Source organism: Carassius carassius, chromosome 35, assembly GCF_963082965.1.
Source record: "Carassius carassius chromosome 35, fCarCar2.1, whole genome shotgun sequence".
Taxonomy (NCBI): domain Eukaryota; kingdom Metazoa; phylum Chordata; class Actinopteri; order Cypriniformes; family Cyprinidae; genus Carassius; species Carassius carassius.
The window spans coordinates 21,310,119-21,324,946 of NC_081789.1; the positions used below are offsets into that span (position 1 = coordinate 21,310,119).

At 36.7% G+C, this 14,828-nt stretch overlaps 1 protein-coding gene and 1 pseudogene across 1 annotated transcript in view; one reads left to right on the plus strand and one right to left on the minus strand.

Moving 5' to 3' along the window:
• The window catches only part of LOC132116222 (retinal-specific phospholipid-transporting ATPase ABCA4-like), a 31,234-nt gene extending 19,376 nt beyond the window's left edge, over window positions 1-11,858 (plus strand). Inside the window, exons 22-51 of the mRNA XM_059524933.1 lie at window positions 103-242; window positions 379-516; window positions 1,225-1,415; window positions 1,490-1,595; window positions 1,682-1,887; window positions 2,003-2,057; window positions 2,191-2,265; window positions 2,892-3,067; window positions 3,188-3,312; window positions 3,408-3,506; window positions 3,591-3,780; window positions 3,857-3,951; window positions 4,038-4,070; window positions 4,188-4,293; window positions 4,400-4,474; window positions 4,566-4,735; window positions 4,862-5,039; window positions 5,842-5,957; window positions 6,501-6,648; window positions 6,817-6,940; window positions 7,876-8,005; window positions 8,087-8,207; window positions 8,290-8,352; window positions 8,426-8,532; window positions 9,525-9,666; window positions 9,754-9,888; window positions 9,965-10,068; window positions 10,490-10,582; window positions 10,704-10,953; window positions 11,156-11,858. Coding sequence (XP_059380916.1) covers window positions 103-242; window positions 379-516; window positions 1,225-1,415; window positions 1,490-1,595; window positions 1,682-1,887; window positions 2,003-2,057; window positions 2,191-2,265; window positions 2,892-3,067; window positions 3,188-3,312; window positions 3,408-3,506; window positions 3,591-3,780; window positions 3,857-3,951; window positions 4,038-4,070; window positions 4,188-4,293; window positions 4,400-4,474; window positions 4,566-4,735; window positions 4,862-5,039; window positions 5,842-5,957; window positions 6,501-6,648; window positions 6,817-6,940; window positions 7,876-8,005; window positions 8,087-8,207; window positions 8,290-8,352; window positions 8,426-8,532; window positions 9,525-9,666; window positions 9,754-9,888; window positions 9,965-10,068; window positions 10,490-10,582; window positions 10,704-10,953; window positions 11,156-11,272 — 3,808 coding nt within the window. The 3' untranslated portion in view covers window positions 11,273-11,858. The remainder of the gene's footprint in view (window positions 1-102; window positions 243-378; window positions 517-1,224; window positions 1,416-1,489; window positions 1,596-1,681; window positions 1,888-2,002; window positions 2,058-2,190; window positions 2,266-2,891; window positions 3,068-3,187; window positions 3,313-3,407; window positions 3,507-3,590; window positions 3,781-3,856; window positions 3,952-4,037; window positions 4,071-4,187; window positions 4,294-4,399; window positions 4,475-4,565; window positions 4,736-4,861; window positions 5,040-5,841; window positions 5,958-6,500; window positions 6,649-6,816; window positions 6,941-7,875; window positions 8,006-8,086; window positions 8,208-8,289; window positions 8,353-8,425; window positions 8,533-9,524; window positions 9,667-9,753; window positions 9,889-9,964; window positions 10,069-10,489; window positions 10,583-10,703; window positions 10,954-11,155) is intronic.
• Window positions 11,859-12,025: 167 nt separating this feature from the next.
• LOC132116221 (very-long-chain enoyl-CoA reductase-like) lies at window positions 12,026-14,106 on the minus strand (annotated as a pseudogene).
• Between the last annotated feature and the right edge of the window lie 722 nt (window positions 14,107-14,828).

Genomic DNA, 14,828 nt, shown 5'->3' on the forward strand with positions numbered 1-14,828 from the left:
TCGTAAACCCCTCATCTGATTCACTTTGAAGGATGTTGATTAACCTGCTAAAATATTATCTGTCAGAATGCTGATTTGTTTTGATCTCCCTTTCTTCTGCAGTATGACGGTAGCAGAGCACATCTTGTTTTACTCTCTGCTAAAGGGTCGGCCATTACCTGAGGCCCAGCTAGAGGTGGAAAATATGCTGGAAGATCTTGGTCTCCCTCACAAGAGGAACGAGGAGGCACAAAACCTCTCAGGTTAGATAATCAATACCTCTTTAACAATCCTTATAAGCGGAACTCAATTCTGTTTATTCTGCCGTCCTTTCAGTAAAAAGACTAAATTGATAGAGATTTGTGAGAAATGACAAGTGGATATTGTCTTCTTATGTAGGTGGTATGCAGAGGAAGCTTTCCGTTGCCATGGCTTTTGTTGGTGGTGCTAAAGTGGTGTTTCTGGATGAACCCACATCAGGAGTGGATCCGTATTCCAGACGCTCCATCTGGGACCTTCTGCTGAAATACCGCGCTGGTACACACTCCTGAAAAATGTCTATCAAAGAGGATAATTCATATTCCTCCACTACCAAACCATCCATCCATTTTTTTATATTTAATAGTTTTCATATATATAATTTGTATATATTTTTATACATCCATATATCTTTCTAAAAAGTAAAATTGTATTATGTAATTATTTTATTTATTTTCAGATATGTATTTTATTTTATCTACATCTATATACAGTAAGTCAGTATACAGTAATAAATTGTATTTTATTATATATATTTAGTACATTTTATTTATTTGTTATTATTTTATATATATACAGTATATATACATATATATAATATACATCCGTATATCTTTCTAATACATTTATTTTATTTATTTATTTAATAAATTTTTTTTGAGATATTTTCTGTCTATCCATCCATCCATGTGCAAAATCTGTTTATTAAACAGACTTTTTTTACATTTGATATATTTCGTACATTTTATTTCATCTTAAATATATTTTATATAACTATTTTAGACATTAGTTATTAAAAAATATATATTTTAGAGAATCCATTATGTAATAAATGTTATTTTATGTTATATATTTAGTATGTTTTGTTGATTTATTTATTTTTTATATATATTAAATATTTTTATATTTTTTTATATTTTCATCCATCCATCCATTTCTACTCTAAGCAGAGTTGTAAAAGTGTGTGTTTCTGTGTGTGTTATTCAGGTCGTACTGTAATCTTGTCCACACACCACATGGATGAAGCTGACCTGCTGAGTGACCGTGTGGCCATCATCTCTCAGGGTCGTCTGTACTGCTGTGGCTCTCCTCTCTTCCTGAAGAACTGCCTGGGTGCTGGTTTCTACCTCACTCTGGTGCGGCGCATTAAAGAACAGCCGTCCCATGTCAGAAAGGAGGTGAGACATTTATCATCTATCAAAAAAGAGAATATAAAGTAGCTAGACTCACAAGGTTGCTCTGGTTCTTACAGGGTCAGTGTGACTGTACTGAGGACTGCTCTTGTAAATGCTCACTCTGTACCAAATTTAAAGAGAGTTCCGTTGAGCAGCCCAGAATTACAGAAAGACAGATGGAAGGTAAAAAGTTCATATAGTATATTTATATTAGATCAGTGTAACCAAACTGCAAATATCATAATTAAGGTTGTATCTCACTCTTTCAGGGGACATTGAGAGAATCATGGCCCTTGTTCACCATCATGTCCCGGAGGCCAGGCTTATAGAGGTCATAGGGCAGGAGCTGACCTTTCTACTGCCCAGCCGGGGCTTCAAGCATCATTCTTACGCCAGCCTGTTCAGAGAGCTGGAAGAGACGCTGGCAGACATGGGGCTGAGCAGTTTTGGAGTGTCAGACACTTCACTGGAGGAGGTCACTATTTTTTATTTTATTTTATTGCAGTAAGGGATCAATATTTTACAAAGCACCATCATCTTGCTTTGTACAACAGGTAAAAATTACGTTTTGTCTCTTTTGTGCCCTGTAGATATTTCTGAAGGTCACAGCTGACGGAGAGGCTGCTCACATCAACCCTAAGTCTGGTAAGATTTTCAGTCTACTATTTGTCATTCCATCCTGGATATGCACATATTGTATATAATCTGTCAGTTTATGGTGCTTGTGGGTGTTGTATGTTGTGATTGTGATGTCTGTTTTTGTGGTTGAACCCCTTAGACATCAGAGTTCAGCAACAGAAATCTCTTGCGAGTCTCTATAGAGAGAACACAGTCAAAGTGAATATAGAAGAAGGTGATGACCGATTTAGTCTGTCAGGCTTATAATGCTTCATCCCAGCTAAAGCTATCTGCAAAAACACAACATAAAGAGTTAAAGGACACAACAAAGAGATATTGTCGAAACATACCTCTAGAAAATAAATAGTGCTACAGTAAATGCTAAATAGTGCATATGGTGCCAGTTAACCCTTTGATGCATGAAGTAATATATATGTTTGACAGATGTGTAACTCAAATGGCATCTTTAAGAATAAATGACTGCGAGATATTATAGTTACTTAAAAATAATTTGTGATTTTAAGAATGAATGCATCAGAAGGTTAAGCTTGCTTTTTATAGCTATAGCTATAGTTATTATTATTTTTTCACAGCATGGCTGAATAATTGTAGTTAGCCCCAAATTTTGTGTGTGCATATTTTTGCTTTTAATTTATTAAGTGTAAATAAATGTGTATTTTTGTTTATTTTAATTTTTTTATTATTATGTTTTGCCTATATGCTACCATTAAATTGTACCAGCATTATACTGCATAAGTTCTCATTGGAAAACCCATATAAGTTGACCAGAACTTTCTAAAAATAATAATGAAAATGATTGGGTTCTGGATTTTGACTGCTTTTTATCTTTTTTTTTTTTAGATACAGAGAGGTCGTTGTATGCTAACGGACAAACCAACTCTGCAAGTTCAACCAGCAAAGATGGAAGAGGATCTCATCAGGTGAAGGGAATCTGTCTGGTCTTGAAACAGTTTTTTGCTCTTGTCATAAAGAGGTATCACCACACCACACGTTCCGGCAAAGACTTCCTCGCCCAGGTCAGAATAACAGCATTGCTTTGGAAACTTGTTGCTTAGTAACGTAAATGACGAAGTGCATAGGATTCGGTTAAAAAATGACAGTTGTTATGATGCCCACTGGCATCTTCTCTTCCTCAGATTGTGTTGCCTGCTAGTTTTGTCCTTGTTTCTCTGATGTTCACGCTGATTGTTCCTCCGTTCGGCGAATACCCCAGTCTTACTCTAAGCCCATGGATGTACGGCCGACAGTTCACCTTCTTCAGGTACAGTACATTTACGCTGGAACATAATTGGTTTAATTATTCACTGAAAGTAGTTCACTAAGCAGTTAAAACAGTCTATTAAATCTCCTTTTCAGTAATGAACAGATGCAAAGTCCAGATATGAGGTATTTTGGTGAGGTTCTTCTAAACAGACCTGGATTTGGGACTCGCTGTATGGTGGATGAACCTCTAGAGTATGTTTACATGCATTCTATTGATATTACAGAATATCCCAAGGTGTCTGTCTTGCTTACCATGTCCATTTTTCTTTCCCACAGAGAATATCCTTGTAATAACATAACCACAGAGTGGGAGATGCCCCTGGTGAACCCAGCGCTCATTGAGATGCTGGGGAACCCAGAATGGACAGACATCAGTCCGTCTCCCAGCTGCCAGTGCAGCACACCCAACAAACTCACCATGTTACCTGTGTGTCCAGAAGGTGCTGGAGGTCTTCCTCCTCCCCAGGTTTGTCTCTCAGCTATAGATACGACACTATAAAGTCTTTAAAATGATGTATAGTGATGTGTTTCCTGCATTTCAGAGGATTCAGTCCACTGGTGACGTGTTGATGGATTTAACCGGCAGGAACGTCTCTGATTATTTGGTGAAGACCTACCCAAACTTAATACGGACAAGGTATTATGGCTGATTTGAGTCTAATCATTCATTAACTCGCTCTTATGTTTCCAGGAACTCATCTTATTTGTGTTTTTGTTGTACAGCTTGAAGAGCAAGTACTGGGTGAATGAACAGAGGTATGGGTGTCTTTAACATAAGTAGAAAATACAACGACTCCATCTTGTGGACACTTATAGAGAAAACATACATGCATTCTGTGATCTGAATACATTTGATCTGAAACATTTTTTCAGGTATGGTGGCATTTCTGTGGGAGGACTACTTCCTGTTCTCGATGTGGATCCTAAAACCATCCAGAATGCAGCTGCTCAGTTAGGACGTCTTCTTAACGTCACAGGGGTAACTGTTCTGGTTGTTTTCACTGGGAATCGATGTAATCAAAGCGAAGTAATTAATAAAAATTGCTTTCAGTTTTAAAAAAAACAACTGTTGTGATCATTTACAGGGCAGATACTCAAAGCTTACTCTGCAGGAGTTTGGGACTTTCTTGAGATATATGGAAACTGAAAACAATGTCAAGGTGATATTTCTATCAACTTCACTTCCTGTCACAGTTTAGGAGCTCGGCTCATCCTATTCAAGATAAATAACCCATTTGTTATCTCCTCTAGGTGTGGTTCAATAACAAAGGCTGGCACGCTATGGTGGTCTTCATGAATGTGGCAAATAACGCTATCCTTCGAGCAAACCTGCCTCCTGGAGCCGATTTAAATGAGTATGGCATCACAGCCATCAATCATCCACTAAACCTGACTAAGGAACAGCTGTCGGAGGTCACAGTGTGAGTATAATGCTGACAGTACTTCACACAGTTGTTTTATTGTAATTCTCAGTAGATGCATGCCAAACATTTTTAGGTAAGTGTTCTTCTCTTTGTGTAAGTATTGTTTACTTACATTTCTTTCAGACTGACCACCTCTGTGGATGCAGTGGTCGCTATCTGTGTGATTTTCGCCATGTCCTTCGTACCGGCCAGTTTTGTGCTTTATCTGATTCAGGAGAGAGTGACGCAGGCCAAACACCTGCAGTTTGTGAGTGGGGTCAGTCCTCTGGTGTACTGGATTGCTAACTTCTTCTGGGACATGGTTAGTATAAAGACTCTACAACCAACCATAACATTGTCACTGGCTTTACAAAAATAAGTAATACAAATAAATAAATAATGAAAACTTAAATTCTATTTATTAAAGATTTATTTTTAGCAATGTAATTCTTTATTTGCTTGAAATAATGTATTATTAAATGTCATGTTCTGCACTATTTCATTTGTTAATTGCATTATGTTATAAAAAAAAAAAATATATTACTGGACCCACAAAAAAAAAATGTTTTTTGTGTATATATATATATATATCTATATATATATATACATTCCTCATTAAGTATTTAAAACGTTATGTTCTTTACCATTTTGCTATTTAATACTTTTGTTGATTAAATGAAATTATTAAAAAAAAATTCTTGACAAAAAGAAAATATGCAACAAGCTGGAAATTTTACCACTATAAATGTAATGCCATAAATGTTATAAACACACTTTACCAAAAAAATACTATGCAAAACATTATTGATTGATTTATAGTTTTCTTGCTAATGCTTTCAGAATATCAACAATTCATTTTTGCAATTAAAAAAATAAAAATCTCTGTTAGCCAGCCAGAAAACATTTTCTTGGTGATAAATTGGGTAAGTTTGCAACTGGTCTGGAAAATAATGATCATAAATTAAATACTAAGAAAGCTGAAACATGTTGTTTTGAGCAATAAGTGCATTTATAGTCCCTAATAAATATAGAATAAATATATAAGTGTATTTATTCCAAAGCATTGTCTTATGTTCCTTGAAATGGTCTTATAATTCAGTTTTGCTGTTGTCCTGTCTTTTCAGATAAACTACGCTGTCAGTGCAGCCATGGTTGTGGGGATTTTTATTGCATTTGACAAAAAATGCTACACTTCGCCTGGCAACTTGCAAGCCCTGATAGCTCTCCTGATGCTTTATGGGTAATGGAAAAATCCATGTCGTCTTTCATTGATCCTTTTACATTTCTTTTAGCAGAGCAGCACTTCTAGGTCTTTCTTATTAGGTATGTGGGTCACGATCCAAAAGTACTCTATGTAAAAAAAGTCACCCTCAGTAGCTTTAACAGTACATACTGTCCTGAGAGATGAAGGGATGTTAAGTAAACCCCAATGAAAGGTTTGAAGGGTGATTTGTCAGTGTCTTATTCAAGCTGCCATTTCCCAGAGTAGATACTTGGCCCTCGATCACATCAGCAGTGCAATCGAGAGCCAAATGTCTTTCAGACTCTCCTCAGCTCAGTGAGTCTTCTAGTGTGGCTCCAAATCAGACACTCCAGCACAAACCCCTTATTCTGAAGATCTTTTTGTTTCTGATAAGAATGCATATCTTGATAGAATCAGAATCATTCATGCATTCATAAAAAGAAGTGGGAAATGTATCAGAAGATAAAAATGTAGTCTCTATAAATCTGAACTGTATGAATATTTAAAAATATCCAAATCTGCCTTTTTTCTATGAAATAGTTGGTCGGTGACTCCCATGATGTATCCGATGTCATATTTATTTAACGTGCCCAGCACAGCGTACGTCTCTCTGTCCTGCATCAACCTCTTCATTGGCATCAACAGCAGTGCCATCACATTTATATTAGACCTGTTTGACAGTACAGAGGTAAAACATCTCAGCCTTGACTTTAGTGTACAGTAGTCTAAATTTTCCACAATTTCCTCTAATATCATCATTAAAATTTCAATCATGTTCTAAATGCATTAGTCTTTCAGGCCAAAAATTCAAGTGTAAAGCTGACATTTCATCCTCCATCTGTCTGTACTTTTGCAGGCTCTGTATAAGTGTAACCAGGTGCTGAAGAAAGCTCTACTTGTCTTTCCTCACTTCTGTTTGGGCCGTGGGCTCATTGACATGGCGATGAACCGGGCAGTGATGGACGTGTATGCACGCTTTGGTGAGTCCTCCTCCTGTTCCCACCTCACATTTCAATTGGTCTTATTGAGGCTGCCACAAGCAACCCTAGCCCGGCCCCTGGCAAGGTCTGGACCCAGTGATCTGGCCTCCATAAATGTCACTGAGCTTTAATCTATATGTCAACATGATGGAAATATAACACCTTAGATTTATCAACCAAGTCTTCATAGGAGATTCACATTGCATCTGGAGGCAATTTAAAGCAGCAATTATTTTTGATAACCAAATGGATCAGACTCTGGGTCAAACTGGTCTTCAAAACTTCTTAAAGTCTACAAGGACTAATCGAGATGTCTCTTTAACTAATTAGAGACTTCTCTAAGATATTGTATGAGTGATAAAATGGACTTATATTTTAGAAGTCATCCAAGCAATACTGTATGTACAGACTAGAAAAGTATGAACTTGGCGACTTGGGGGGAAACTTGAATAGCAGCATATTAAAATCCACCAGGAACACCCTAGCAGCTGCATAGCAATGTCCTAGCAGCCCGGAAGAACACACTAGCACCAACCCTAAATTCCCTTGGAATACCCTAGGACCCCAAGAACACCTAGGAAACTGTTTGGCAGCACACTAGCAACCACCCAGAATATCACCAAAACACCCAGAATATCGCAATAACTTACTTATTGTGCCAAAGAGCATCATTCTTTTAAGCCCGCAGTGGCTTGCTGAGAAGAAACTATGCTCTAACCACAGGTTGAAAGCTGTAGTTCCATACAAGTTTGCTACGCTGTTTGCAAATGTTTGTTTGAACGATGATTTTGGGAAACACGATTCGTTGAACTACGTTGGTAACTGCACATAACTGCAAAGCCACATAAAATAATTTACATAATTTATAGCTGATTCTAAAGATGCAAAGGTTGGTGAACTTTTTGTGAGTTTCATGCGCATCTAACGTGTCTCAGGTGAGGACTTCAGTTTGGATCCCTTCAGCTGGGACTTTGTGGGAAAGAATGTGATGTTCATGGTGATAGAGGGGTTTGCCTATTTCATCCTGAACGTTCTGATACAGTACCGATTCTTCCTGGATCACTGGTGAGAAGAAAAACATTCAAACGAGTCACTCCAGGGGAAATATTGCATCTCCATATACACATATGCTGACTCTTTCTACAGCATGTCAGATTTTAAAAAGCCGCCAATAACTGATGAAGATGTGGATGTGGCCAAAGAGAGAGAGAAGGTTTACAAAGGAGGAAGCTCTAGTGACATCCTACAGATAAAAGACCTATCAAAGGCAAGTCTGTCTGCTTTATAATTGTGCATGATGGGTAATGTTTCATGCAATAGTGATCATGAGTGTGTTTTAATCTATATAGACGTATACTGGAACGATCAGGCCAGCGGTGGACAGGATATGTGTAGGAGTGTCTCCAGGAGAGGTAATCAATATAGACATTTGGTTGTTCTAAGATTACCATGAGCTTTGCCTAAACTTAAGTTTTTCCCCCACAGTGCTTTGGACTTCTGGGTGTGAATGGTGCTGGGAAAACTACCACATTCAAAATGCTGACAGGAGACATAGATGTCACTTCTGGGGAAGCGGTTGTGACTGGTTACAGGTTTGTAACACAAGATTGTTATGGTTATGATAGATCTTTAGTGAAGATTCTCCTCTTAACGGGTGTTTTCTTTCATGGTAGTTTGCACAGACAGCAGTGCTAGCAACTGAGTTCGCTATCTGGCTAACAAACATTTGAGCTAATTATAGATAGAACTAAAGAGTGTGTACTGTGATGCTTTAAAAACATTTCTCAGTTTGGTTTAATTTATGGTTCAATCTACAGAGAGTAAAGGTGCCATACACCTGGCCTTGGTTCTGGAAGCATTTTTCCATTCATAATTTTTAACATGGGGGTTTTGAAAAGGTCTTTGTTTACGAGTTATTAGCCATGAACCAAATTAACCAGAAACAAGGTGAATCACAGCATGAAAAACTTTGTCTGATTTTCAAGTATTGTTTGCTGCAAATCAAAGTATTTTGAGAGTCTGAGAGATTCATGGCAGTGGGTGGGTGATACAGAGGTTCTTTCGTGCATTTGCTTGTTTTGATTGAATGATTGGTGGAGCTTTCTCAGCAGAATCATGGGTCATGTAGTTTTTCCTTAGGAATTTAGCTGATTATTTAAGAAATAAGTAAGAAATAATGTAGGATGATGGCTTCAACAGAAGCATGTACCATCAATTAACAACCTCATAGCAACATTGTCATTAAAAATCTCTTCCACTTTGGAGAAAATGAATGGGATTTATACCTCCCTGAAACGATTGTTATTTTTACCCTAGCAGCCACCTAGAAGACCCTAGCAACTGCATAGCAATACCCCAACCACCCATACCTCCCTACACAGCAACACCTGAGCAACACCAATTTTTATGAAAACTGTTAGGAAACCACTGCTGTGTGTCTGTACTTTGGATGGGTTAAATGCAGAGCACAAATTCTGAGTATGGGTCACCATACTTGGCTGAATGACATGTCACCTTACACACTAATTTTGACTTGAACTCATTTTAATTTTGTCAACTTGGTTGATTTCTTGTGATGCTCCAGCATTCTTACCAACATTCTGGATGTACACCAGAACATGGGCTACTGCCCTCAGTTTGATGCAATAGATGATCTTCTAACAGGAAGAGAACATCTACACTTATACGCTCGGCTCAGAGGAGTCCTGGAATCCGAGATCAGCAGAGTGAGACCATATTCTACTTTCTTATCTCTTCTTATTTCTTTCTCTCTAAAGATTTCTGACAGAGGCCTCTATCTCTCATTGTTGCAGGTGGCTGAATGGGGAATTCAGGAACTGGGTTTATTTGAGTATGCAGGCTGCACTGCCGGCAGATACAGTGGTGGAAACAAGCGTAAACTCTCAACAGCTATTGCAATGATTGGCTGTCCAGCTCTTCTGCTCCTGGTAAGAGCTTTCCTGTGCAGTTTATTTTAGAATAAGATAAGGATTTTTAAAAGTATGTTTTTTTTTCCTGTGCCAGGATGAGCCAACCACAGGAATGGATCCTCACTCTCGGAGGTTCCTGTGGAACTCCATCATGAGTGTGATTCAGGGTGGCAGGGCAGTGGTCCTTACATCACACAGGCAAGAACTTATATATACTGCTAAATTATAAATGTTATATAATAAGCTATTGAAGCCTGTTTTCACCATGGAATAAAAAAAGATGGTTGCAAATTTTTATCAAACAATTCTGTGAGATATAAAGGTGTAAACTCTATTCTAGATTTCTTGCAGTTGTGTGTGTATTTCTATATACATATTAAATATACATAGTACACACAGATATATTATGTAAATAAAAATGTTTATTTTGGATGTGTTTAATCATTTGACAGCACTTTTATTTATATGTGTGTGTGTGTCTGTGTGTATGTATACCGTGTGTATATATATATATATATATATATATATATATATATATAATAGATAGATGGATAGATGGATGGATAGATAGATTGATCTTTAAGAAAGTGTAATAAATAGTCTTTCTTAAAACCCACAGCATGGAGGAATGTGAAGCTCTCTGCACACGACTGGCCATCATGGTGAACGGAACATTTAAGTGTCTTGGCACAATCCAGCACCTCAAATACAAGTAAAATCACAAATTTTCACTTCATGTAAAAATTTTGAGTGGTATACATTTTCCACAGTCCAAAATCTTTTGTATTTGCGTATCTATTCTCTGAACATTACTTATAATGTTTTCCCTGTAGATTTGGTGATGGATATATTGTCACCATGAAAATCAGAGCAGCCAAAGCGGGCACAGCACCAGATCTGAATCCGGCCGAAGCATTTATGGAGAGCACATTTCCAGGCTGCATTCAGAGAGAGAAACACTACAATACTCTACAGTACGAGATCGCTTCTTCCTCCCTGGCCAAAATCTTCCAGCTAGTCTTGGCCAACAAGGAAATGCTGAACATCGAAGATTACTCGGTGTCCCAGACAACTCTGGACCAGGTATTTCGTGTGATTCTTTTGGCTTAGATAAACCTGTACCAGTTACTTGTTTTTAAATATTTGTCAGTATTTTAAGCTTGTAAAATGTATGAGACTAGACACCACCACCATTTGTTTACAAGCCTGCATGTGACAAATGCACTGGAACGAGGGCATTTTGGCTCTTCATGTAGTCTCGCTCTCTTTGTTTCACTCCCTGTAGGTGTTTGTGAATTTTGCAAAGCAGCAATCCGGAGAAGATGATGCCATTGTGCTGCACCCAAGGGCAGCCGGTGCTCGGCGGGACATGAGAGTCTTTCCAGTGAAAACGAAAGCTTGAAATCTTTACTGAAGAGGGTCATTTGAGCAGGTCAATTGGAGTCATCTGGCAGGGCGCCCAAATGAGTCATAAAAGAAGAAGAGTATTTTTTTTTTTCCTTTACAAAGCAAACGCAGTAATGGCTTCGCACACCTCCCTTGCTTGGCCTGTTTATTTTTATTTTATTTTTTTATTGAAATGCAACCAAATCACAACGAAATACAGACAGAACTGGACTGAGTTAGTTTTATGAATACAGTAGCACTTTAATATGTCAATGTCAAGGTGTTTTTTTTTTTTTTTTTTTTTTTTTTTTACAAAGAATTTTGTTTTAAAAACAAATCAAATGATGCAATAGCTTTTATTGCAAAGGCTATTGCTATTGAAATGCATATTGCATTGTGATGCATTGCAAGTCACGGCTTTAATAATTCTTGCCAAGTTAGAAAAGTGTAGCAAACAAATGTTGTAATTAACCAAATGTAAAATGTTGAATGTTCAGTTTTGTAATTTACTGCCTAAAATGGCTTGTAGATAGGAATTGTACAAAGCTGATTTGTTCTTTCTTGTAAAAATAATACTATTAAAAATTGTATTGCTCACTGTCCACCTTGTCAAGAATGAATACAATAGTATTACCATCATCAAAACAGTCTAGAAATATTGGAGTCGCTAAAGATTGTTATTTTATAACCATTTGAACCAGTTATTTAGATTTCAAGTAAAACAAATTAAGAAAAACTATTTTCTTTCATGCTGAAGTAGTTGGATTTAACCAACAGAAATATCTTGTGTCAACACAAATTCCTACAAATCTGCTTATTTAAATTCCCAAGTGGCATACCATTGTAAACACAACAATGTTAGACATCATCTTGCATGATAACCGTCAGATATTGCTGAAAAGCAGATTTAACTTCATAATCCTTTTCACAGGGTTTCATAAATCAGCCTCATTTTCATGTGTCCTAGTCAAGTGTCCTAGTTCTCTCAGCTGAAATCATAATGTCTCTGGATTTTGACCTGAAATTGGTTTATATGAATGTCAGAGGATGAAAGGGAGGATTGACATGTGGAGGTTTGGGTAGTCCTTGAACTCCCGGGTGTAAGTTTTTTGTTTTCCTTTGGCCCAGATGGTCATTTGAAACCTATAAATGTGAAGACAAATGTAAAAATAAAATAAAAAATAAATAAAATGGTAAATAAAAATAAGATCAAATATTGTACATTTTAAATGTTCTATATTAATCAATTATTTTGTATTTTTTTTTTTTACAAAATACCAATAGCAAAAAAAAGAAAGAAAAAAGAAACAAGTAAATGAACAACTTTAATATATTTATTTATTAATATATTTTAAATAATATATATTTTTGTAGTTCAGTATATATATCCAATATCAAAATCACTAAGTTTGATGGCAGTTGCTGACCTGGCACACACTGGGTCATGATAGACAGGCCCACCTAAGCACTCACCTGATGAAAATTTTAAGCAAAGAGCTGATAAATCAGTCAGAGGTAGTAGAAGGTGTTATATATTTGATTATGACAATGGTACTGTTACCTCATGTGTAGTTGGGACATGATACAAAGTAAAAGAGCCATGTAAAAGGGTTTTTAGATGGATGTGGGAATCTCAGACATTTTGCACCTTTAAACAACAACAAAAAACTGGGTCATACACAAGTATCCTGATCTGTTATACCATAGAAATTTGACATAATACACCCACCTTCACATTTTAAATTGTTCAGTGACCAGTGGATGGAAAAAATTCCTCCCTCACATAACTGGAATACAAACAATATACATCATATTTCTTATTAATGTATTAAATTTACATAATTTTTTTAATAGGTTTGTCTCTACTAGTACTTAAATTCAGAGAATTAGCTTCAGCTTTAAGGACACACTTTTAGTTTTCCTAATCATAATTGTTCAGTTTGTCAAATTGCTCAGAAAATAACTGAACTGTATTAAATAACTGTTTTAACCAGACCAGTGTGACCAAACACTCATGCTAATAATGGCTCTGAGAGGCATGGTGCCATTAGAAAATCGATGCACAAAGATAGTATCAAATAGCCTCTTAATATAGTGGAAAGAGTAACAAGCACAAGCCAGACTGAAGAGAAAATAAAAATGTAATAAAAATTCAAAATCCATGACTTTATTTCTTCCATGGAGCACAAAAGGTACTTGCCCACATGATGAGAGCTGGAGATGAAGGTGTGTTTGTGGTTATAGATTTACAGGACATAGAAGAGGAGATATATCAGAAGGGGACCCATTTACTCTGCCAGAAAAACCTGCAAAGCAGTGATGTTTTAAAGATTGTATGTTTGATACTCTCAGAGTTACATTTTGCAAATCACTCTTACCATCGTCCATCCCAGTTGTGGGCCAAGGTCTCTGAAATAAAAGGTCGCTGAGGTCCCGACAGGCAGATTCTGTAGCACGTCATCATCTCTCAGTGCTTTTCCTTCTAAAAACTGAAAACTCATAAGTAGATTTGTTACAGCTAGTGTTAAAGTTTTAGGTAAGTGTAGGTTTTGGTCCTGCTGCATCAAAGCAGCTCTTGGCAGATAACACTTATCTTGGTTTCTGAAAGCTGAAAAATGCTACCTTCAAAAGTGCTAGAGGTGGCAAGACATCAGGAAAGCACATCTGAGAACATCCACGATGTTTGTGTAACATCCTGTCTACCAAGTCTTCATCTGGTTAGTTTTTAAAAGCAGCAGAGTTGAATAATATCCCTCGATTCAGTTTGTGGGTTTAGCAATTGGTGGAAATGGAGCAGATGAAAGATTTTTTATGATTCCATTTCTACCCAAGGAGTAAACAAGTCCTTAAATAGTTTCTTGGTTATCTTTAAAGCTACACACCTGAGAAAAGCAACAGGAAATATTTTAAAACTTACATTCATTAATACCTGTTCTACAATATTATTTCAAACTAAATATAGTGTTCATTATTGCACGCGCTCTATAATACTTGATTGTGATTGCTCAATCGCGAGATTTAGTAGTCAGTCACTCCATAGCGATGCATTTTATTAGTCAGCTCGTCCATGTAAAAACAACCAATCAGGTACCCCGTTAAAAGTTCTTTCAGCCAGTAGATTTGCTAAGACCGATTCGGTTTCATGTGACACACCGCGAAAAGACAACTGACACGTCATGTGTCTCAGGTATCGATTTATATACTATAGTATTGTTACACTATTCATATTGATGCTAGGCCGGTTGTTTTGTACATTTTAAATTTACTATTTTATGAAAGTAGGCACTAACGCACTAACTTACTCCAAAACTAAATAATTATAAATAAATAAATAAATAACGCAAAATAAAACTCATCAGGCTGTCCAGGACACATACGCGCAGTTGAGGAAAAATGTGACAAAGATTCACATTTGACTAGGTAAAAACTACAATATCAAAGCCACTGTGGGGTAAAACTTGACTTATGAAACAAACGCTTAATGTCAATTACGCTTGAATGGGGTTCAACCTGCATTAAAAACAAGATAAAACAATATACTATGAAGTTTTGGCTGAGTGCAGCAGATTTGT